This window comes from Impatiens glandulifera, chromosome 5 (assembly GCF_907164915.1).
Source record: "Impatiens glandulifera chromosome 5, dImpGla2.1, whole genome shotgun sequence".
NCBI classification, from domain to species: domain Eukaryota; kingdom Viridiplantae; phylum Streptophyta; class Magnoliopsida; order Ericales; family Balsaminaceae; genus Impatiens; species Impatiens glandulifera.
Window position 1 is genome coordinate 11,739,975 of NC_061866.1, and position 23,951 is coordinate 11,763,925.

Sequence of the window (23,951 nt, forward strand, 5' to 3'; positions counted from 1 at the left end):
TTGGTTTGTGGGGGATCGTGCATTGTTTTGCTCCAAGGTTGAGGTTCTAAGTCGTGAAATTTTATCATTTGATAGTGCAGAGAAATTTCGTGATCTCTCTAGTACGGAAATTTCTAAACGAATTCATCTAATGAGTGGTTTCTTGAACTATGTAAAGAGGAGGAAACTGGGGCGAAACAACACAGTAGAGCGATTTGGTTGCGGGAAAGTGATAAAAACATCAAGTATTTTCATGGCATCTCTAAAGCACAAGCGAGAAATAATGTTATTAACTCGATATCCATTGCTTGTGTCGTGCATGAGAACGAACCAACTATATCTAATAATATTATTCAATTTTACAAAGATTTGTTTCAGGACCATTTCGGGTTAGACCAAAGTTGAATAACATAAGTTTTACATCTATTAATGCAAATGAGAGCATGTTGGAAGTTCCTTTCTCTATCGAGGGGGTGGAGGCGACAATAATGGATTGTGGTAGTGATAAGTCATAGACTTTCATCAAAGGACGTCAGATTTTCGATGTGGCACTAATTGCAAATGAGTGTATTGATTTGGCTAATTCTAGAGACGATAAATGTGTTTATGTTAAACTCGATATTGAGAAAGAATATGATTATGTTAATTGGGAGTTCCTTTTTGATATTATGGGTAGAATGGGTATGGGGGAGAAATGGATCAAATGGATTAGATTTTACATATCGATGACAAAGTTCTCTGTTATCGTGAATGGGAGTTCTCATGATTTCTTTGAAAGTCCAAGGGTTTATGACAAGGGGACCCTCTGTCCCCTTTCTTATTTGTAATTGTCATGGAAGGTGATAGGATCGATGTAATCAATAGAGACGGGGTCTAGCTATTGATAACAACTTCGGATAAACGGATTGATAGAAATCCTGTTAGGGATTAAAATCACTTTCTATTCTTCGCAAACCTTCACAAACTCTTGAAACAGTTTCAAGTGCGGAACTTTTTGTTTTAGTTTGAAGCTTTGAACCAGGCAAAAGGTAAAGAACACAACAAGTTGTTTATGAATGTTCGGAGCTAACTCTCCTACGTAACCCTTTTTTCCAACAACCGAAAGGATTTCACTAAACTTCTTTAAATCAAATACAGCTCACTGAACTCTATTCAACTTACAATATGATCAATAATATCTCTCAGCTAAACAGTTTTTGATTCTCTCTCGAACTTGGAAAAATTATGTACAACAATAAGTGCAAGAGCAGATGAGTAAGAAGAATTCAATTCAATAACGGGTAGATTGAGATTCAGAGAGAGAGAGAGAGAGAGAGAGATTCGTCCGTTGTCCTTGAGTATCTATTTGTAGTAGAAGGACACCAACGGTTGAATCTTCTTCATGGAAACGTGGCACGCGCCCATAGTATGGTCGCCTAAAGAACAGAGTACAGCAGACTCTATGCTCATGGAACGTGGCCGTATTGAACGGTAGTGCGTCGTATATCCTTATGAAACTGTCATGTACTGAACAAGTAGTGGGAGGGATATTTTGCGTACGTGGTGTTCATTCATTTAATGCAAATAGCTGGCGTATTGGTCTGCAAGAGAAGGTGGAGCAGGAATAGCGTACAACAAGTTGATCGTGGGTAGACGTATGCTAACTTCAAACGGCTGCTGAAGCGAGGCATTAGATGTGCTCCATTAGACTCTCAAGTCTAAGGGAGTTAGACGCCAACGTCTAACAACGAGTTCCATTAGACTACCACGTTTAATGGAGTTAGACTACAACGTCTAACTACATATCACTTCAGACTAATCTGAAGGAGTTAGACGCCAACGTCTAACTATGTATTTGTTAGACTGACACGTCTAACTACGTATCTGTTAGACTACCACGTCTAACTACGTATCTGTTAAACTACCACGTCTAACTACGTATCGGTTAGATTGACATGTTCTAACTACGTATCTGTTAGACTAGCACGTCTAACTACATATTATAATGGCACGCCTAACTACGTATCTGTTAGACTAGCACGTCTAACTACGTATTTGTTAGACTGATACGTCTAACTACGTATCTGTTAGACTATCATGTCTAACTACGTATCTATTAGACTGACACGTCTAACTATGTATATATACGTATATATTAGACTACCACGTCTAACTATGTATTTGTTAGACTAGCACGTCTAACTACGTGTATGTTAGACTAGTACGTCTAACTACGTATCTATTAGACTGGAACGTCTAACTATGTATTTGTTAGATTGACACGTCTAACTACGTATCACGTCTAATTAGCCTACTTAGACCACGTCTAAGTTAGCCAGATGTGATGCACCTACATAGAAATAATTAGACGACTTAGCTTCGTTCATATACATCATCAAAACTCAATTGATTAATATTTAATATTTTTCTATTAATTAACTCTTTACTTAGTTTTCCAAACAATTTCTTCTAAGTTAATTAACTCTTAATTTTTCCCAACAGAAGGCCTTTCTAGAATGATGTGGTTTGTTGAGGATGCGGGTTTGTTTCGAGGGGTGGAGTGTGGTGCGAGATGATCTTCGTTCTCTGTGTCTCATTTATTATTTGTAAATGACACTCTTTGCATGATTCGGGCTACTAAGAGAAATGTCAAGCACTTATTTGGAGCGTGTTCGGGACTGCGTGTTAATTTAGGTAAGTCTGATATCTTTTTATTTAATTCAGTTTCGTCTAGGAGAAAGATTCGATTGGCTTGTATACTGCGATTTAAAATTGGAACTTTTCCTTCTAAGTATCTCGGGCTCCCTTTAGGGGTTAAAGCTAGATCTAAAGCTTTTTGGGACCCGATCATAAGTAAGATGGAGAGGAAGCTTCCCATATGGGAAAGTAAGATGATTTCTAAGGGAGGTCGACTAATTCTTATTAAGAGCGCTCTTTCTTCAATGCCAACTTATATGATGTCTCTATTTGTCATCCCTAAGTCTGTGGGCGTGAAGATGGAGAGAATTATGTGTAAATTCTTATGGGGATCGTCTAATTCTTTATTTTCTCATTTAGTGAGTTGGGATAAGGTTAAATTAATAAAAGACCAGGGGGCTGTGAATCTGCGATCTTGTTTCCTTTAATAAAGCTTTATTATCCAAATGGTGTAGTAGATTTATAACTGAGCAAGATAGTATTTGGACTAAATTGATTAAATGTAAATATGATTAGGATAAGTGTGGTTGGTTCACCAAAAATTCTTATAGACCCGTGGGTTGCAACATTTGGGGCGATATTTATGCCATGTGGAAGGTTAATCAGGAGCATTCGATTTTTATTGTGGGTGATGGAAGTTTGATTAGTTTTTAGGACGACACTTGGAGTGGAGATATATGTTTGGCGAAGGTTTTCCCCGAGCTTGCTTCTATTTCTATTTGTAGAGATTCATTGGTCAAAGATATGTTTGACATTTGGTCTAATGGTTTTGCTAATCGTATCAGATATATAAGAAGATTGAATAGTGAAGAAAACATGTCTAATGATAGACTTTTGTTAATGGTTAGAAATAAAGGGTTAAATCTGTTTTCTCAGGATTCTATGCGGTGGCGTGATCTGAATAACTTTTATGTGAAACATTGTTACACTTTGTTCAATAAGGTTAGCCCGATTGATCTTTGTTGGGAAAATTTATGGGAGTCTAAGATGCCTACTAAGATCTCATTTTTTGGTTGGAGTGTTATTCACGGCGGAATTCTCACTAACGATAGATGTATGAAAAAAGGCATGATTATTGTGAGTCGTTGTCGTATGTGTTATAAAGAGGTTGAGATAGTTTCTCATCTACTTTTACATTATCATGTTGTTGCAAGTAAATGAAGTCTTTTGTGGAATTTGACTGGAATACAAAGGGTTATGCCGGAAACTGTTAGTGTCTATTGGGAGGCATGAATTGGGGCGACTAAAAATGCGAGACTATGAAGATGGGTCTCTATCCCTATAATTTTCTGGTGGGTTATCTGGTTAGAAAGAAATTTGAGAACTTTTAACAACGAAAGTAGGTCGTTAAAGATTATTCAAAATGTCATTATCATGGCGATGTCGGAGATTAGATCCGGAAAATCCGTGGATTCGTGTGGAGATCTTATTTCCCTTCTTAAAGATCTTCAAGTCAATTAATTATTCTAATGTAATAAATTTGTACATAATTTTTTTCATGTCATGCTTTTATCGTTGTGCTTAAACTATTTTTATTAAATGGATCATTTTCCAAAAAAAATGTTGGTGGATATACGAATGAGATGTTTATTGATCAAAGTGTGAAAGTGAGCTCACGAGATAAGAGTCGATAACAAATGAGATATTAGTAGTTAAAAATATATGAATGAAATGTTTTGATTGATCAAAGTGTGAAAGTGATGTCACAAAATGAGAGGTTGTTTGAATTGTGGTTAGTTTGCTAAAGTGGGGTAAGATGTAGGTAATATTATATAATATGTGATGATTGAGGTACAAAATAAGTAAGGTTACGCAATTATGTAATGAATGAGATATTGGATTATTAGATTGATGGTTTGTTTGCCAAGAGATAAGACGTCATTGACAAATGAGATATTTGTGGTTAAACTATATGAATGAGAAGTTGATTGATCGAAATATGAAAGTGAGGTAACAAGATATGAGGTTGTTTGGATTGTGACTGGTTTTCCGGAGTGGGGGCCAGGTTGGTAATATGATATGAGATGTTGGTGGTTAAAAATATATAAATGATATATTGATTGATCGAAGTGTGAAAGTAGGTCACGAGATAAGAGGTCAGTGACAAATGAGATATTGGTGGTAAGAATATATGAATGAGATGTTTTGATTAATCAAAGTATGAAAGTGATGTCACGAAATGAGAGATTATTTAGATTGTGGTTGATTTTGTCAAAGTGGGGGTATGAAGTGTGGTCATAAAATTAGAAATGAGAGATTCATTAAAGAAATAAATGATATTTTGATGGTTAAATTTGTGAATGAGATGGTTGGTTGACCGAAATAAAAGTGAGATCACGAGATGAGAGGTCTATTGGAATTGGTGGTTGGTTTTCTTAGGATAAAAGGTCGGTAAAAAATGATATATTGGTAGTTAAATATATATATATATATATATATATATATATATATATGATATGTTGATTGACCAAAGTGTAAAAGTGAGGTCACGAGATGAGATATCGTTTGGATTGTGGTTCGTTTGTCGAAGTGGGGGTTAGAGATCAATATATTATATGAGATGGTTGTTGTGTAAAATACTCAAAGTGATGTCATGAGATTTCATTTAGGTACAAATAATAAGTATGGTTAAATATATGAATGAGATGGTTCAGTGACCGAAGTGTGAAAGTGAGTTCACAAGATGAGAGGTCTGATTGGATTGGTGATTGGTTTACCGAAGTGAGGGTAAGAAGTCGCGGTAATGATATGAGATTGTTGATGTATAAAATGTTTAAAGTGAGGTCGCAAAATTAGTAATGAGAGGTTCATTGGAGAACAAAATATACTAGTAGTTAGATATGTGAATGAGATTGTTGATTGACCAAAAAAAAGTTAGGGTAAAAGAGGTCGGTGATGATAAAGATGGTTAGTTTGCCAAAAGTGAGGTTAAAAGATGTTGATAATGTTGAGATGGTTGGATGCAGAAGTGAGAGGTTCATTAGGGAAGAAAGAATATTTATAGTTAAATGAAATTGTTGGTTACCCGAAATGAGGGTAAAAGAAGTCGAAAATGAAGAGATCAATGAGCTATTGAGAAAAAAATTGAATGAAAATCTCTTTATCAAATTTGTTATATTTTCTTTCTCTCTTGATTCTTAATGATGATGAAGACAACGATGAATGAGAGGAAGAAGACGACCACTAGGTTGCCCCAACCACTGAAGTCCCTTATGTTTTCAGACCAAAAATATTGACGACAGAAAAGATGATGAAAGTGATGGAGACGATGATATGATGATGGCAACGATGACAAAAATGTGAGTATCGTAACCAAAGTAGATTAGGGGAGAGTTCTTGATTTCATTAGTTTTTGTGCTACTATAAATAGTTGAATAAATTGCATAAATTCTTATTGGAGTTTATGATTTTTTCTCATATTCTCTAATATATTTCAGTTTGATTCGATAATTAATTCAATTTGGTTAGAATCTCTCAAAGTCCCTCTAAGACTCCTAGTTATGTTTTAGTTTGATTCGATAATCAATTCAATTTTTTTAGAATTGCTCAAAGTCCCTCTAAGACTCCTAGTTATGTTATTAAACCACGATTGTATTGTTTGAGTCTTCTACATGCATTCTATCTAGCTCTTTCTTTTTGTTTAAATTAATTCTTAGATTAAAAAATATAATAATATGGAGTTCAAATTAAAAATCCAATTAGTTAACAACGCACTATCTCAAATTTTAAGTTGCTAAATTTTACAAAGTTGTCTCAAAGTGATTTCAAATTTTTCTATAGCTATATGAAGTGATAACCGATATCTTCTACTCAACATTTACTACTTTAATAAGTAATATCAATATAGACTCACCTAGAAAAGTACAAATTATGAAATGCATTTAGGGAAGAATGTGAAATGTAATGGAATGGTTAGATAATTCTTTGTTTGGAGATTTTGTTCTAGATCTTGTTTGATATAGGATTATTTGAATAATTATTTAGTTCTTTTTAAATAAATGTTACAAGTGAGTAATTTTTATAAAATAATAAAAAAATCTTTATTATTTTATACTTTATAAAATAAAATAAGAACAATTAATATTTGAATTAATTATGTAAATGATTCGATAATAAATTTTAAAGAGTGAGTTATTTAAAAATAATTTTAATTAATCTAGATTAAGGACATAGTTGAAATTTATTTTTGAAAGGATATAAACATTTCATTAATCCATATTTAAAAGGCCGTAATTAGAATTTGGATTTTTAGATTTTTACTTTTTATTTCTGAATTTGTAGACTTTGTTAGGATTATAAATTTTTAGATAATTTTACTTATATTAATTTTCACCATTTGTTTTTAGGAAGATAGAGAAAAAGACTAATTTTGACTATTTGGTTAATATTTTTTTCAAATTTACAATATATAAGCCAAAATATTTTAAATTAAGACTAGTCTATTTGTCATATGACTAAATATCTAACTTTATATTTTTCTTATGGAACAGAATATTTATACAATCTCACAATAATTTGGAATATAATTTGGCTTCAAGTAAAATTTGATTTCATTCTTCATATAGGGTATTGTTTTGGTTTGATATTTTGTAAATTTGCTAAAAATACAAATACATATTTTGTATAAACACTTATCCAAGGAATCCAATAAATGGTAATTTGAATTACAAATCAATTATTTTGCTCTTCTTTTGGTGAAATATTTTTTAAATATAAATAAATAAATAAATAAAATCTATATGGTGAAATATCATAAAACTATTATTTTTAATTATGGTTATTTAACTAGGAAGATTTCCGTGCGATGCACACGTATAAAAATATAAGTAAAATAATTTAATAAAAAAATAATAATAATAATATGTATTTAATGTTTAAAATTCTTAATAAATCACGAATAATATATTAAAATAAAAATAGAAAGCTCTCATTTCACATTTTATTCACTTCGTTAAAACAACTTATTTTATCACATATCTATCTCATCACATATTTTTTCCGAATAAACATTCATCTCGTGACCTTACACTTTCATTTTGGTCAATCAAATATTTGATTCATATTTTTTAATATTTAACATTGTGACCTCACACTTTGATCCATCAAATATTTGATTCATACTTTTTTAACCACTTTCAATTGATACCGGTTTATTATCCCTCGACAAATCACATCTCAATCACACTTGGTTAAAGTGTTATACGTGTTTTGTTAGGTTGCAAGTTTGAAACATACATATAACATTTTTTTTAACCGTTTTAAGTTTATGAGTGGGTCAACCCACAATCCGACTCAAGTATCCATTTACTCTCACATATATATTCAAATTAACCAAAACTCTCGAACCGACAATATGACACTTTAAAAATTAAGCATCATTATATATATATATATATATATATATATATATATATATATATATATATATATATATATATATATATATATATATATATATATATATATATATATATATATATATATATATATATATATATATATATATATCGATTTGAATACCTTAAAAAATTTGTAACGAGCGAGAATAATTGAAAATTTTGAAAAAAAAGGAAATTTGCTATTTTGTTTATGACAAATGTGACAAATTATTTCAGAAAATAAATATATTACGTTAAAGTTAGATGAGAGTGACAAATGTTCATTTGGGAAAAAATTTTAAATAACTTAAATTTTAATAATTAAAGCCTATGCCACAATTTAAAATTCAACCCAAATTTGAAGCCTGAATATAATATAAGGATAAGAACGTAGCAAAATATCTTACCAAGTACTAGTTTCATCTCATTTATGACACTTTCTAATTTCACAAATTTTGTAATGTGTTTGCAATAAATATGGTGACAAAATATCACAAATGAAAGGAGAGAAAAAAAAAAAACTGAACCTCAACTTAAATTTTTTTTTCAAAATCTATGAAAAATATTACATTTTCAATAAGTAATTGTTTGTAATTAAATAGTTGAAAAGATAATTGATGACATATTTAATATTTTATTATTTAATATTCAAATGAACAGGAACTAGTTGGTCCCTGCAATAAAACTTATTAATTTTGTTTTTTTTATTAACAAAATATAGAATAGAGTGTGAAACCAAGTAAATATGATATGTGATTATTCCAATATTAATATTATTATTCAAAAAATATTTATTACTCTCTTTTCATTTTTCAATTAACAATACTTAAAACTTTGCAAATATTTATTTTATTATAAGAGTTTTACGTCACAATTATAAAATTAAATTTTACTAAATAAATAATAATTAATTAAATATTTTTAATAAAAATATCTAAAACAATTACTCAAACTATTATAAACATTCTTACAAATCAAATAATGCATATTAGAAATTAAAAATTATGCCTATATAATTTTAATCATCTTCCTCATTAGTCAAACAAAGGATTCATATTGACCAATGCGTTTAATTCACAATCAGAGAGGTTTCATTGGGTAAATTAGTTAAGGAAGCCGTGAAATTCACGGATCTTCTTGAAAATCTTCGTGCTCTTGTTAAAATTTGTTCTTTTTTGTTTGATCATTGATGAACTATTTTTTGTTGTTCTTTTTTTTTTTAATGTTTTCTTTTAATTTTTGTAATACTTTTATCGTTGAGCTTAAACGACTCTTATCTATATATTTTGTATAGAACGTTAACAAAAATAATTAAAAATTAATTTCAAATTACTTATAATTCTACCTCTAATTATTCAAATAAATATATATATATAAAAAATAGTCTCACTGTATCTTTATACCCTAATATATTTTTTAATAATTTAAATCGAACAAAATTATTTAAAAACTGGGAAATTATTGTCTTTGTCAACTTAAGTGGATTGCAAAGTCAGCAGAAGGCATTTACAAGTAACTATGTTTAGTAGGCCCACATTTAATCCATTTTAGTATATTTTTTTTCTTAATAAATAATTATTCTAAAAATGATTTTAATTCCAATTTAATCAGTTCCGCACAACCATTAAAAAGATTTTAAAATAATTTGAATATAAAATTCTTTGTAATAAAAAAAAGGTACAAAAGTAAAATATAATTTTGAAATAAATTACAATTATTTACAGAAATCTGGCTATTTAAAATAGGTAACAAAAACTAGTAATTATCAAATTTAATTCGAGCACTCTCATTCTGGTTCTTACTATGATTCCCTGTTGAAAATGTAATGGTACGACCATAATTCCTAAATTAAAGGAAAATTAATAAACATGGACCATTTTGGTTAAATATTGATATATTTTGAAATATTTTATTATCAATTCATACATATAGAAATTAGTTAAAAATGATAATATTATTAATCAATGGAATTATTTAATGAGAAGAAATCATCTATTTTTGCCCTTAGAACTTTGTATTGGTGCTCAATTATAATATAAGGTATTTTTTAAAAATTATTTCATATTATTATAAAATATGCAATCTTACATTTATCAATTATAATATCTAAAAGAATTAACTAAAATATAAATTTATTTATTTATGAGTTAGTTTTAAATAAACTCTATCTATCTGAGTTATTAAAAATTAAAATTATTTGAACAAAAAATAGGATTAAAAATATATATTCTTTTAAAGTAAGAGGTATTTTAATTAATTAATTTTATAAGAACCTTAAAGACTAAATTACATCTTATTTACTGGAGTTTGTTTAATTTTGAGTATTTGTAAAATTTCCGAAAATAAATTCAACATTCCTTTAAATAAAAGAATTCTCAATTTGTTTGCTCTTTCTTTGGGTCCATTAGAATTTAGAACATTTCTATAACTTTAATTAACAAAAATACAAATCTTAATTTCTAAAGTTTGAAAAAAATAGGTCTCATATCTCAATTGACCCCAAAGGAGACTCCAATTTTACAATTTAATATCATTAAATAAATAATAAATAAACAAAAAAGAATTGACTATTTGTGTTAAATTTATAAATATAATTATGTAGAGAGCTTGTTTTATGTTTAATTATTCAATTTTAGTTGAAAATTTTAGTTTTTTTAGTTTTAAATTAATTGAATTACTATAATATTATTTTGTACTCCAATTAAAATAAAATTATTATTATAATAATTATAAATATAAAAAATAAATTATTTAAAAATAACCCATTCTTCAAATAATTTAAGTGACAAAATTTGATATCTAAATGATGTGATTCTCATACTTAAATTAAAGTGAGATAGTACTAACTTTTAAAAATTAAAAAAAAAAATCTCTAATAATTTTTTTGTATATAGTTATTTAAACAATTTATCCACTGATATAATTCAAGTACCAATAATGGTTATTAACCATTTTTAAATAACTTAATATATTTTCATTAAATTTCTTATAAGTTATATAATCAATTCAAATCATCTACTAAATGTAAAAATACATTTTATTATTATATATATTTATATCTTTACCAAAAATTAGCAAATTTTCCGAATCAAAATTTTGATAATCTCTTTAAAAAAACCAAACAAGAATGAAAAAATAGGAGTAAAGGCAAGAACCCCAAACTCCAAGTTCTGTAATTTTCTATTCCAAATCTCTGCTTTCTCTCTCTCTCTCCATTTTGCCTTATGAAAACGGCCATAATCCAAGTAAGTAACGCCTTAATTAATTTCTAATGAAAATTGGATTCCATTCTTATCTTCTTCTTCTTCTCCATTCTCCTCTGTTTCTATTGTTGATCTTCATTAGGTTTCAATGGTGGGTATTGTTTCAGGTTCAATTCTTATGTTCACTGTCATATGTATTCTCTTGTTTCTTAATCTGGGTCTGGATTGATTGTTAATCTGAATTTCTGATGAATTAACATGAACATCTTGCATTTTTGCAGTTTGTTTTGATTATGAAAAAAGTTCATTTCTTTTTGATGTTTCACTTTATTTTTGATTTTTATAATATTTTGATTTAGTGAATATTACAGTGATCAGGGATATGATATCTAGATAAATTAATAGAAAATAAACTTGTTTGATTTGTTTCTAGATTTACAAATCTAATTGAAAACCCATGTTCTTGATATATATCATGATAGTGTTTTCGAATATCCAGTGGTAGAGCGCATAAACTCATGTTGTAAACGTCTTTTGTTCGAGTCTTCGTTCTTAGTTTCCGAATTTTTTTTTTTTTTTTTTTCATCGTGTCTTTGTTTGAGAATTATTTTCTAATAATCTTTGACTGATTCAAGTTATTGAAAATAAAGTTAATGAAGTGTTAAGTGGGTAGAATTAATATTCTCAGCAAGGTCTTTAAGTTATGACTATAAATTTGTGTTGACTTTTTAAATTAAAAATAAAAATAAAATTAACTATTAAAACATTTTTGTTTACTTAAATTAGCTGTTAACAATATTGAGGGATCAAATTTTTGGATATTATAATTTATAAACTTGATTTTTTGTCTTTTTAATTTGACAGTTCTTTCCCAAGAATTAGAGTTCATCTAAAAGGTGTTTTTGGATCAAATACCCATTTGTTAGAATCAATCAGAAAGGTGTTTTCATGTTTGTTAAAATGGGATATGTAAACTTGGAGAAGAAATGGGTATTTCCAGTGGTGATAACTTCGGTTATATGCATTGTCCTTGTGGTAACATCATTCAATATGGGCTTGGTATCTTCCTTGAGAACAATCAATTCGATATTTTCAGTTGTCAATACAAATGATCAAATTCACAGTATCGATCCCCCTCGAAATCCTCGTTTCGCTTACTTGATTTCCGGTTCTAGAGGTGACATGGAGAAGTTATGGAGAACACTTCAAAGCATTTATCATCCTTTGAACCATTATGTGGTTCATTTGGACCTCGAATCCCCATTAATAGAGAGGTTGAAACTTGCTTCTCGAATTGAAAAAGATCCAACCTTTTCGATATTTGGAAATGTTTACATGAATTCAAAAGCTAATATGGTTACATATAGAGGACCTACAATGGTTGCAAATACTCTACATGCTTGTGCTATTCTTCTCAAGAGAAGTAAAGATTGGGATTGGTTTATTAATCTTAGTGCTTCAGATTATCCACTTGTAACACAAGATGGTAAGTCACTTTCTATTGTTTATTTTCTTTTGCTAAATAGTCATTTTGATTTTACTGACATTTTGTGTTTTTTTTATTTCAGATCTTATCTATACATTTTCTAATTTAAGCCGGGAATTGAACTTCATCGAGTATACTAGCAATCTTGGTTGGAAAGAGTACGTTATTTCTCTCAAATTCGTCGTAATATTTGGAAAACTAGTGTTAGAATTTTCTATTCACGCCTCATTTTCAGGGATGTTAGAGCGAAACCTTTAATTATTGACGCCGGGCTTTACCACTCGAGGAAACAAAATCTATTTTCAGTTAACCGGAAGAGGACATTACCAACCGCTTTCAAACTGTTTACTGGTTTGAAATCGCTCTATTGTCTTTGTCCTTTTTAACCCGTATTGCTGAAATGGAATTTGAATTTTTCGCGCTTGACCATTTCAGGTTCGGCGTGGATGATCCTCTCGCGTTCATTTGTGGAATACATAATATGGGGTTGGGACAATCTTCCGAGAACATTACTTATGTATTACACAAACTTTTTGTCTTCACCCGAAGGATATTTTCATACGGTTATATGCAACGCTCCAGAATTCGCACACACAGTGGTGAATCACGACATGCACTACATTGCTTGGGACAATCCTCCAAAGCAGCATCCACATGTTCTCAATATTAACGACACAGCCAAGATATTCGCAAGTGGTGCTGCTTTTGCTCGCAAATTCAAAAGGAATGATCCCGTTTTGGATAAGATCGACAAGGAGCTGCTAAGACGAAGGAATAATAGTTTCACGCCCGGAGGATGGTGTGCGGGTAAACCACAATGCTCGAGAATTGGAAACATAACTCAGATTAGACCAGGTAAAGGAGCATTGAGGCTTATTAGGAAAATCAATGGGTTAATGTTGGCGCCCAATTTATGTAAAAGTCAGTTATAAGGCAATATTGTTTAGGAAAAAATATATTCTATTTCTGTTTTATCATTTGATTAATCATGGGGGGAGAATTTTTATAGTTGATATTTAGTCTAGATGAGAAAACATAAGAAAATGATAGTTAATAAATTTGAGCATTTCTTTTATCTACAATCACATTATATATATTAATCTATTTGCCAAAAAAATGTCTTGCTTGGTTGGCACAACATCTTGTGACGAAACAATTCACACTACAAAGCAGATTTCCGCAAACCGAACTCTGAATTCGACCGAATCCATCATTGGATTATACCATTTCGAGAAGCTTGATATTACCCATTGAATTTGCAGCAACTAAAGTGGGTGATTTCCCACGCCAACAAACAGACGAGATGAATTGGGCAGCCTCATCTGGTTCGTCACCACCCGAAACAGAGTCAGTGCTTCCGAATTTGAATGACAATGCGGGCATTGGAAGCGCCTTGTGATAGATAAAAACCTGTCAAATTCAAAATAAGGAAAATCAATTAGTAGCCTGAAAATCTCCAAATACCTTTTATCTTTATGCTTAAACGACTCTTATTTACAAGATATTTATAAATATTGAATGAATTTTTCTCAACAAGAAAGTAGTAGCTACGATATTTAGAGAAATGGAAAGTACCTCGTTTGTTTCCGAACCCGTAGCTATATACCCGTCGGAAACAGACAGACCAACAAAATTCTGTAAAAGAAAAACATAACATGTATTAGTAAAGATCAAGCATTGCAATGTTTAGTTTTTGTGTTCTACCACTTACAAGTCTATTAATTTGGAAAACATTTTAGATTTTCAAAATTTTATTATTGATTTTTCATTTTGATGCAAATCAAGACCCATACAATGTTTTTCAAATGGGCCCATACAAAAATAAGTGTTTACAAATAATGTATTTTTTTTTAAATATGACATCTCATTTGAATATAGATACAAACAAAATAAGTAAGAACAAATAATATACCTTAACATTAGTGTGACCTGTAAAGGATTGAAGAGGTTTGTCGATGACCCGAGAATTGCACGAAGATAAATCCCAAAGTTTCATCGTGTTGTCAGTTGACGAGGTAACAAGAGTCGTAGAGTCTACAAACTTCACGTAACTAACTGTTTTGTTGTGCCCAACTAACGTACATAAGGGAATTTTAATGTTTCGGAGATCATAGTAATAAATCCTATGATCAGCCGAACCAAATGCAATAGAACGTCCAGAATCAACAGGAAACTGAACACAACAGACATTGGCCTTCGTCTTTATGGTTCCAACGCTCACTCCCTATAACCAACATAAGAATAAGACTTATTACAAACCGTGAACCAAATCTTCAATTCAATAATAATAGACTACAACAGTACGTTTATTTGTCAAAGCTGATAGAATTTGCCTGATTGATATTCCATAGTTTAACGGTTCCATCGTCGCTCCCACTGGCTAACATTGTTGGATTAGCTGATGAGAAGTCAACCGACCACACCCGCCTTTCGTGTTCTCTCATTTCCATAAACTCTTGACTTCTCGCGACGTCCCATACCTGAAAATATTTTACCAAAATTAAAAGATAATCAGAAATCGTGAAGGGTTATCGATCATCAATTGGAATATATTTAATCGTCGACTAAAATATGTTTACTTTAGTTTAATAAGATTTTAATACATTAAATACAATAATATTTCAATCATTGAGTTCCAATAATACACTTTTTTAATCAAACAAACTTAAAAAAATAAAATAAACTGGCTTATTTCAATTGAAAAATAGTTTGATGAAGGGTTATCCTTTCATAAATCCAATGACCACTTAATATCAACTAAACCCTTATTTTTATATTTATAAAATTTTAAAATATTAAATACAAAATATATTTTAGAGTTAGGTTAGATCATGAGTTACTTAAATTTTTTGTAATAAATTTTTGTTTAATCCACAATCAAATCATTAATAAATATAAAATTATCCCAAATTTATTTTTTTATAAAATTTAAATATAAACAGACATTTTAGTAATTTAACCCATAATAAATCTACTACCTTATTTTTCTCAAATAACCCATGATCAAACAAGTTAGTCAATTAACCAAAACAACATAAAAAATAATCAACATTTTCATAAAAAAAAAATTCAATAAACTATAATAGACACACATAATTTAAATCATTTAACCCAAACAACCCTAAATAATCCTTTTTTTTCAAACTAGATTTTTAAAAAAATAACAGATTTTTTTCAAAATAACACAAATAATATTGCAAAAAACTATAATAAACGCCAATAAATTGTACCTGTACCACGCCATCGAAATTACTCGAAGCAATTTGACTCTTAATATAACTATTCCAGCATATACTGCTTAACTTGGACTTAGTAGCCAATTCGACAATCGGATAGTGAATATCACGATCAGCATTGAGGATCGAGTTGTATTCAAATACTTTGATCTTCTTATTAACTCCAGCCGTTGCAAAAAAATCACCGTCGCGATCAAAACTAAGAGAACAAACCAAGTTAGAAGAGTTGAGAAGGTCCCCTTGCTTCAAATCTGCTTTCACTTTCACTTCATTGAAAGAAAGATACTTGGACAAACCATCGAGGAACGAATTAATCCAACCGCTTTCTCTGCATTTTAGTTTCCGACCCTTTATAGGTAGTTCATTAACCGAACTCCTCTCGCTGGCAACAACCGATCCTCTAATTCCTTCGCTATTTATTTGAGAATTTCTTGTAACTGACTGCTTAACAAGCCTTTGCCTTGTTAAAAAATAGGCAGATTCTAGTTTCTTGAAATTCTTCATCAGCCTTGAATTTCCGGCCAAGAGTGAACATTCTTGGTTATCTAAATGATGGTTTTCTTCGGAGATTTGAGTTCCTGACCGGTGCCTCTTTATTGGCCGATCATCATCTGATTGTTTATCGGGTAGTTGTTGTTGTTCATGAGAATCATGACCACGTTTTCTCAAAAGAATAGTTTGCTGCTTCTGGACTTCTTCTATATCAGAAGTTATGAAGGAAACCGTGTCCTTTAAACTATCTGCTACTTCTTGTTTTCTTTGTTGTAGCAACATTAGAAACTCGAGTGATAGCTCTTGCTCTTCAATTTTCTCACGAATCTCTATTACTGCTTCACGCTCTTCTATATTGTCTCGTTCGTTCAAAAACTCACTTTCTAGTAACTCGCTGTTAAGAGGCAATAAACCAATTCATTTCATGCAAAATCAAATAAAATTAAGGTATGAATAGAAAGATTCACATACCCCATTTTTGGCCTACTGTTAGGATCAGGGTGTAATAACCATAGGCAAAAAGAGGCCTCCTTTGGCCACTTTAATAGCAACTGAGGTGGAAGAACACGATGCCTTAAACTAGACATGGTTGAGAACTTCTCTTCCGACGAGTTAAAGGTGCAGAATAACTGTCAATCAGTAAAACCAAACCAATTACCCATAAGTTAAACGATCTAAACTTTTTGTGTTTTTTTTTTGAAATATTGGAAAGTTTGTATTGGCATAGTTAGAACAACTTCAAATTTCTCTTTGCCATCACTTCATGAATCATATCTAATTGTTTGTTGAACAACCAAAAAGGGCTGGTTTATGCAAAATGAAGAAAATCTAGATCATATCTAATTGTTGCAATACCTTAATCTCATGAATCAATCACTGACTAATATATATTGCTAACTTTCTAATAAATTATCACAAAAAGTTATTTGACCCATTTTTTAATGTTTAGGAAGTAACAGGCTATATTGATGCATGTTGTAAGTAGCAAAAGTGCAAGTTAAGGAAGCAAAACAAGATTATTGTAAAAGTTATGAAAACAAAACCAGATTTTGAAGCAATTGAGTAAAAGTTTGCCAACCTCAAAGAGGAGAACACCAAGTCTATAGATATCAGAAGCACAAGAACTTGATTCCCCATTGGCTTCTTCAGGACTGTTGTACCAATTGGTTTCCATAATCAATATCTTCTTCATAGGAAAACTAGAACCAATATTGGTTTCAACTTGAGAAACTCCATTTTGATATTGTGGCTCCTCCAAATCGCGATTCTTAAATGGAAATGACTTCAATTCAGCTAACCCATCATCATCCATTGAATCCGACCCAGATTCTGAACCTGAACCTGAACCAGAACCAGAACAGGAACCGGATTCGATAAAAGAGACGCGGTTGAAAGAAGACATGACAAAGCAAGAAGGACGAACATTGTGAACTACAACTCCTTGCATATGAGCTAAGTTAACAATCTCAACCACTTGAGAGAAGATGTGAAGAGATTCAACAGCATCCATTGTTCTTTCTGGATTATCTAGCCAATGTCTAAGGCTGATATCATTCCATTTTATTGATCGGACGACTGGATCCACTGATATCTCATCCAAGCTAACTCCGGAGAGACCCAGCCTTGCTCTATCGAAATCTCTGTGAGCTATGATCAAATCCCTATTATCCTGCTGCTGCTGATTATGATGATGATGATCTCTATCTTTCTTACCTTGTGAGAACCAAGAATCGTCCGATAACCTAATCCTTCCTGTACGAAACCGCCGTCTACCACCGCCGGAGACGGATGAAGTATTGAATCCTCTAGAACCAGAACCTTCCATTACAAAACCGCCGTCATCCATCTAAGTCACAATCGCCATAATAGTTCTATCCCCTTGTACTCATAATTCCTCCATTACGATCGAGAAATCACATGTCGGACATGCAGGACAGAACTGTCTTCCCCCCATCAAAAAAACCTTAGCTTTGCATTATATATTAGTTAGAGCGATGATTCCCAGATGAACCCGTAAGGCCGTAACGCGAAAGATTCCAAAATCAACCTCAAAATTCGAAACCCAAAACTCAAAATTCGTGTTAATGGGGAAAAGTGAGTGGAGAGAGAAGAAGATGAAGATGAGGGTTTACTTACTAGAGAGATCATACCACCATTAGAAAGAGTTTGGACTAGTGACAGGTGGAAGGAAGAAGGAGAACCACAAATATCAAAACCATTTACTTGAAATCTCAACCTCATAAATTGATCGAATATTTTCTCTGATTAAACAGTATGATCGAGAAGACGACAAATCAAAACAATTTCAAAAAGAAGAAAAATACTTGCTTGGAAGAGGAAAGATCGTTAATTTAATACTATTTCTTTTGAAAATCCTCGTTATCTTCAATCCCACACTTATTTTATTATTTTCTTTTACGTGTCAAGATACTGTCCTTAGACTTAACCTAATATTTAAAGCATAAAGAAGTGATGACCTTCTTCAAACCATATTTTAAAAGCTATGTTTATTTTACATTATTTTACTAACTCTTTATTTTGTATTTTCTTATTAGGATTTTAATGTGCTACAGTAAAAGTTATAATGGTTTGTCTCATTTTCCAAAATCGTTCTACTAATAAATTCTAGCTCGTAAATTTTCGAAAATAACGGTACTTAATAAATTATCGAGCTCGTAAATTTTCGAAAATAACGATTAACTCTCCGACAGACTTTACTGATTTTTTTGAACTAATCTTATAAAGCATCATAATAATAGTATTATGAATGATATGCATCAGACAACTATAGTCATTAAAAGTTCGACGATTTCCTTCCAACCAGATAATTCACCAATCCAAATTTTCTAACAACTACCTAAAAACTCATAATCACCCAATGGATCTCAATAATACTCCACAAAAGACTCTAAATACTAGTCATCCATCGATAATGCAAAAGTAAGTGAGTTGTCGATTTAACCTCTTTGTGACACATACGAGTAACCATAATATAACATTTTTTCATGCACATATCATCCGTTAGAATTCCACCATGAATAACGCTCCATCCAAAAAACGAGATCTTAGATGGTATCTTTGACTCTCAAAGTTTTTTCAACAAAAATTATATAGAATATTCTTAGCAAACAACTTGTAGCAATGTCCCACATGAAAACTATCCATATATTGCGAATGCATAACGTCTCGTTCAGACGGTGACACTTGTTTGCGTCCTACCAGAAGTAAAACTCTATTATGAGACGAAGTCTGCATAATGTTTAATCTCCTTATATATCTAATTCCGCTAGCGAAACCACTAGACCGATGATCAACATGTCCTTAATTGTGACATTTCTACATATAGCAATGGAAGTAAGCTCCGAATATGTCGTAGTTAGACTTTTGACACTACACCAAATATCATCCCAAAATCTAATCGAAAAACCATCCCACAATGAATCTAGACTGCTAATAAATTTTTATGTGTTTTTAACTCACTAAGATAACTCAGGTGCTAAGAGTGGTTCTTAAGAGATTAAATGTTACTAGTTCGATTCTCATTTATAACGCTTTAAATTGAAATGAATGTAACGAATGTTCATGCTAGCCTCCAACATATAAAGAAAAGAAAAAAAGTTATTTAATTGATGAATCATTCAACTTATTATTTAAATGCTTAGATAATTTTTTACCTAGCATTGTTAATATCTAGTGTTTAATATTTTTAATCGTTATAGTTTTTCATTCTACTTTCTTTCAAATTATCACTTATTTAATAAAAGCTTAAATATGTTTGATTTTATTTATACACGATATCTTATTCGTTAAAACTATTCTAACAATTTACTATGCAATTGACTTATTTACACTTATAAATTGAAAAAAATTAATCCTAAATGAGAATATTCAAGTAAATTATAATTAGATTATTAATAAAATCAAATTTAGAACAAATGTAACAAACACTCATTTGAGTCGTTTTTTTATTGAAAATTATCATAACAATAGATATCGATTTTTCTATAAATAAACGTTCTAATAGTCTAGAATTTCAAAACTTAAATTCAATAAATCAATTATTTTCAATAAATTAATTCAGAGTGAAGGTAAGGAATGAAAAATATGGAAAAAAAAAATTTGTTCGTAAAATTTGTGAAAAATATCAATTCATCCGTAGATAAGGAGTAATTATTTCAATAAGAGACATAAATAAATATAAGAATAATCTAAATAAACTTGTTAAGAAAATCATATACAAAGGGCAAAGATATATTCACATATATTATATATATATTTAACTAATATTTAAGAGTTGATATAAAAGACAATGCTGAAAATTAGTTCATATTAAAAGTTATGATATAGTAAATAATCAAAATAAAATTATAAGAGTAAGCCTCCTAAACTACAGAACTATTAAGATAAAATGATTATCAAAATAGTCTTAAATAATATATTATTATTATATAACATGGATTATGAAAGTTTTAATAAAACAAAACTAATTAATATATATAGTTCAAAATCCAAATATTACTAGTTTTAATTATCTTATGAGAAATGATATATACAACACCTTCATACAATACTTACTTGATTTGGTAAGAAAGAGAAAATATTTTTTTCTTTCTTGTATTTTTTTCAAGATATATTTTCTCGTTCTTACCAAATCAAATAGGTGCTATATGAATATGCTGTATAAGGCTCTTGTATATATCCTTTCTTCTATCTTATTACGTCAACATGAAAGCTCCCAAGTTTCAACCCAATCCCGATATTATTAACATTGACAATGTGAAGACAAACACCATTATTGAAATGAATATATTAGGATTGTCACATGTATATATTTTTAATTAAATATTAAATTGTGTATGCATAAAAATAGAGAAATAATTGAGGCAGCGAAATGTAGCGAATCCAACATGATAGATGGAATGAGAAAATAAAATAAAATTGCTGAAAAAGGGTTTCCCGCTTGCTACAATTTTCGGTAACATCTTCAGAAAATCATTCTCGTCCTCGTATTCCTATATCTCTCAACGTGAAATGAGCTTTTTCAAACCAAAACGCTATAAAATTACTCATCTGTTTGTACCTTCAAGCCCCGATCCAACTTTTGCGAAGCGAAGCACAACTCTCGTTGACGAAAACTGATATATTCTTAAGGACGAAATCATAATTTGTTCTTAGTATTGTAGTTTGTTTCTTTCCTAGTATTTAAATCATTATATGAACAAGAAAATCGATAACATATATGAAATCAATGCTTTGTTTTTAATTTAAATTGTTTTTAATATGACTAGGTTTATAAAATTGGGAGGTAACGCATTTAAAACTGTATTTATGTAGCATCAACAAATAAAATTGAGATTCATATAGTTAAGTGTTAACCGTTTTTGAGATTTTTTTTAGGTTAAAAGTTATATGTATGTTGGTTTGAGAGACACAATGACAAAGGATGTGCGATGGACTTCTCTCCCGAGGAGTAATGAAGAGGTCCTAAATCTTTAAGTGGAAAGTGATGGTTTAGTTGAGTAACATGGTTGAGTTGAGTAACGGTGGAACAGATGTGAGAAGAGGAGTTGATAGTGAACATAATATCATCCACATAAACATGAAAAATGATATCATCCACATAAACATGAAAAATGATGTAATTTTGGGAGAGTGATATAAGAATTAGGTTGTATCATTTTTGGATTTTTGAAAACTGAGAGAATGATGATTTTAATGTGGAATGTCATTCAAAGAGGGCTTATTTGAGACTATATAAAGTTTTGTAAGGTTTGAATACATGGTTAGGGTAGTGAGAATGTGTAAAACTAGGGGTTTAAGACATATATACCTCTAGTGAAGGGTTGGTTCAATGTATTTGTAAGAATACATTGCTAACATCGAATTCATGAATTGACCATTGATGAATGATAACAAGAATAAGATAGTTGAGTGGTAGTATCTTTTACAATATGATTAAATATTTCTAGGTAGTAAACGTCTTCTTGTTTGATAGAAGACTTGTACAACTAAATGGATTTTGTGACGTTCAATGGAGTCATCAACTATTTGTTTGAGTTAAGATCCATTTACATCCAATAATATTCCGTGTGGTTTTAAAAAAAAATAAACCACGTCTTATTTTTGAATAAAAGCATTAAATTCAAATATCATGGAACGCCATTGAGGATCTTCATTGGCAGTGGTAAACATGTGGGTGTAGAAATTGTGAGAAATACAAAATTGACGTTGGGAATAACACAAGTTTTGACACGTGTGATCACATGAAGATAGGAGAATAATGGTAAGGATACTCATGTTGTTGAACTTTGTGGATCATCTTTGTCCAAACACGATGATGATCTACTAAGTGACCTTTTCTTTATCGTAGTATCATTGAAGCTCTTCAACACTTCACTCTCACTCAACTTGAACTTTTTTTTTTGTTGTTAATTGAGCGTGTCAATTTATGCATGCTTCCACTATAACTCATTGGGTGGAAGCCAATCATTTTCTTATTTACCTTAAACATGCCCGTATCACGAGTTCTTTATTTGTTCATCTTCGTTGATAACTTTTATAACGTACTCTGATGCAGAATCATCGGAGATGATTTTATCTCTTAGAACTTTAAAAGGAAATCGTTCCAATACTGAGTATGAATATCGTGTATTTTCTTATGCCACAACAGAACTCTGTTGGTTACAATTCCTTTTTGACGAATTACACGTCATTGTTAAATGTGCCCCACCATGTGATGTGAGGAACAGACTCAAGATTCGGTGGTGGGGTGGGCTTAAAAAAATTTAGGATGGGCTTAAATAAATAATAAAAAAAAATTAGATAATACGAGTAAATAAAGTTAAATTTTATCAGTTTTTAATAATTAAATAAACAAAATAGTAAATTTTATTAAAAAATTTTAAAAACTCAGGGGGGTAATATCAAATTTTAACCGTAAATTTTTTTTTGATGGGCTTCAGCTAGACCCGTCAATTTGGGTTAGGCCCGTTGGGTTGGCTCGCTCCGCCAAACAATTTAGACGGGTTGAGTTGAAATATTAGTAGCCCATTTGGAAATGGACCTACACGGGCCAGCCCGCTCGAATCGCGGGCTTAGGTGGGTCGGGCTTGGGTTGACCCGCGGGTTGGCAAAAAAAATCTAATATGATTTATAGCCTTATAGGCATATGCCGCATAGCCTTAGTTTTTTTTCTCTCCCAGACAACACTACAGCAGTCAATACTCAATACTTCGCCTATCGGTCGCCGATTACTTAATGTAAGAAATGATGGCATATGAGAGCCAAACAATTACAAGTGCTGAAAAATCTCAATTGGATCTCTATTTGGAGGAGCCAAAACTTGAATTTGTATATTATCAAGATTTGGATGTTTTGGAGCATTGAAAGAATCAAAATAATCGGTACCCAATCCTTTCACTTATGGCATGTGATGTTTTGGCTATTCCTATAACTACTATTGCATCAGAATCAGCTTTTTCCATTGGTGCTCGGGTGCTTA

At 30.7% G+C, this 23,951-nt stretch overlaps 2 protein-coding genes across 3 annotated transcripts; one reads left to right on the forward strand and one right to left on the reverse strand.

The window, feature by feature from the left end:
- Window positions 1-11,195: 11,195 nt before the first annotated feature.
- On the forward strand, window positions 11,196-13,814 carry LOC124937556 (beta-glucuronosyltransferase GlcAT14B-like). The gene is made up of 5 exons (XM_047477838.1): window positions 11,196-11,278; window positions 12,101-12,722; window positions 12,805-12,880; window positions 12,958-13,073; window positions 13,158-13,814. Exons 2-5 carry the CDS (start codon window positions 12,185-12,187, stop codon window positions 13,652-13,654), a joined length of 1,227 nt encoding a protein of 408 aa, XP_047333794.1. The 5' UTR covers window positions 11,196-11,278; window positions 12,101-12,184; the 3' UTR covers window positions 13,655-13,814.
- LOC124937555 (protein SPA1-RELATED 4-like) lies at window positions 13,714-18,602 on the reverse strand. 2 transcript variants are annotated; one of them, XM_047477836.1, is made up of 7 exons: window positions 17,529-18,597; window positions 16,922-17,079; window positions 15,953-16,844; window positions 15,056-15,202; window positions 14,635-14,946; window positions 14,298-14,357; window positions 13,714-14,132 (listed from the first exon to the last, which is right to left on the reverse strand). In XM_047477836.1, exons 1-7 carry the CDS (start codon window positions 18,294-18,296, stop codon window positions 13,941-13,943), a joined length of 2,529 nt encoding a protein of 842 aa, XP_047333792.1. In that variant the 5' UTR covers window positions 18,297-18,597; the 3' UTR covers window positions 13,714-13,940. The 2 variants fall into 2 exon arrangements, with proteins under 2 accessions (XP_047333792.1, XP_047333793.1); XM_047477837.1 differs by lacking the exons at window positions 13,714-14,132; window positions 14,298-14,357 and having other exon boundaries at window positions 14,794-14,946; window positions 15,027-15,202; window positions 17,529-18,602.
- Between the last annotated feature and the right edge of the window lie 5,349 nt (window positions 18,603-23,951).

Coding starts and splice junctions, on each gene's coding strand:
- LOC124937556 (XM_047477838.1), top strand. CDS start 12,185: ATGTTTGTTAAAATGGGATATGTAAACTTGGAGAAGAAATGGGTATTT. Junction 12,723..12,804: donor TCCACTTGTAACACAAGATG/GTAAGTCACTTT, acceptor TTTTTATTTCAG/ATCTTATCTATACATTTTCT. Junction 12,881..12,957: donor AGCAATCTTGGTTGGAAAGA/GTACGTTATTTC, acceptor CCTCATTTTCAG/GGATGTTAGAGCGAAACCTT.
- LOC124937555 (XM_047477836.1), bottom strand. CDS start 18,296: ATGGATGACGGCGGTTTTGTAATGGAAGGTTCTGGTTCTAGAGGATTC. Junction 15,203..15,952: donor ATTTCGATGGCGTGGTACAG/GTACAATTTATT, acceptor AAATATTTTCAG/GTATGGGACGTCGCGAGAAG. Junction 14,133..14,297: donor CGGGTTCGGAAACAAACGAG/GTACTTTCCATT, acceptor TGAATTTGACAG/GTTTTTATCTATCACAAGGC.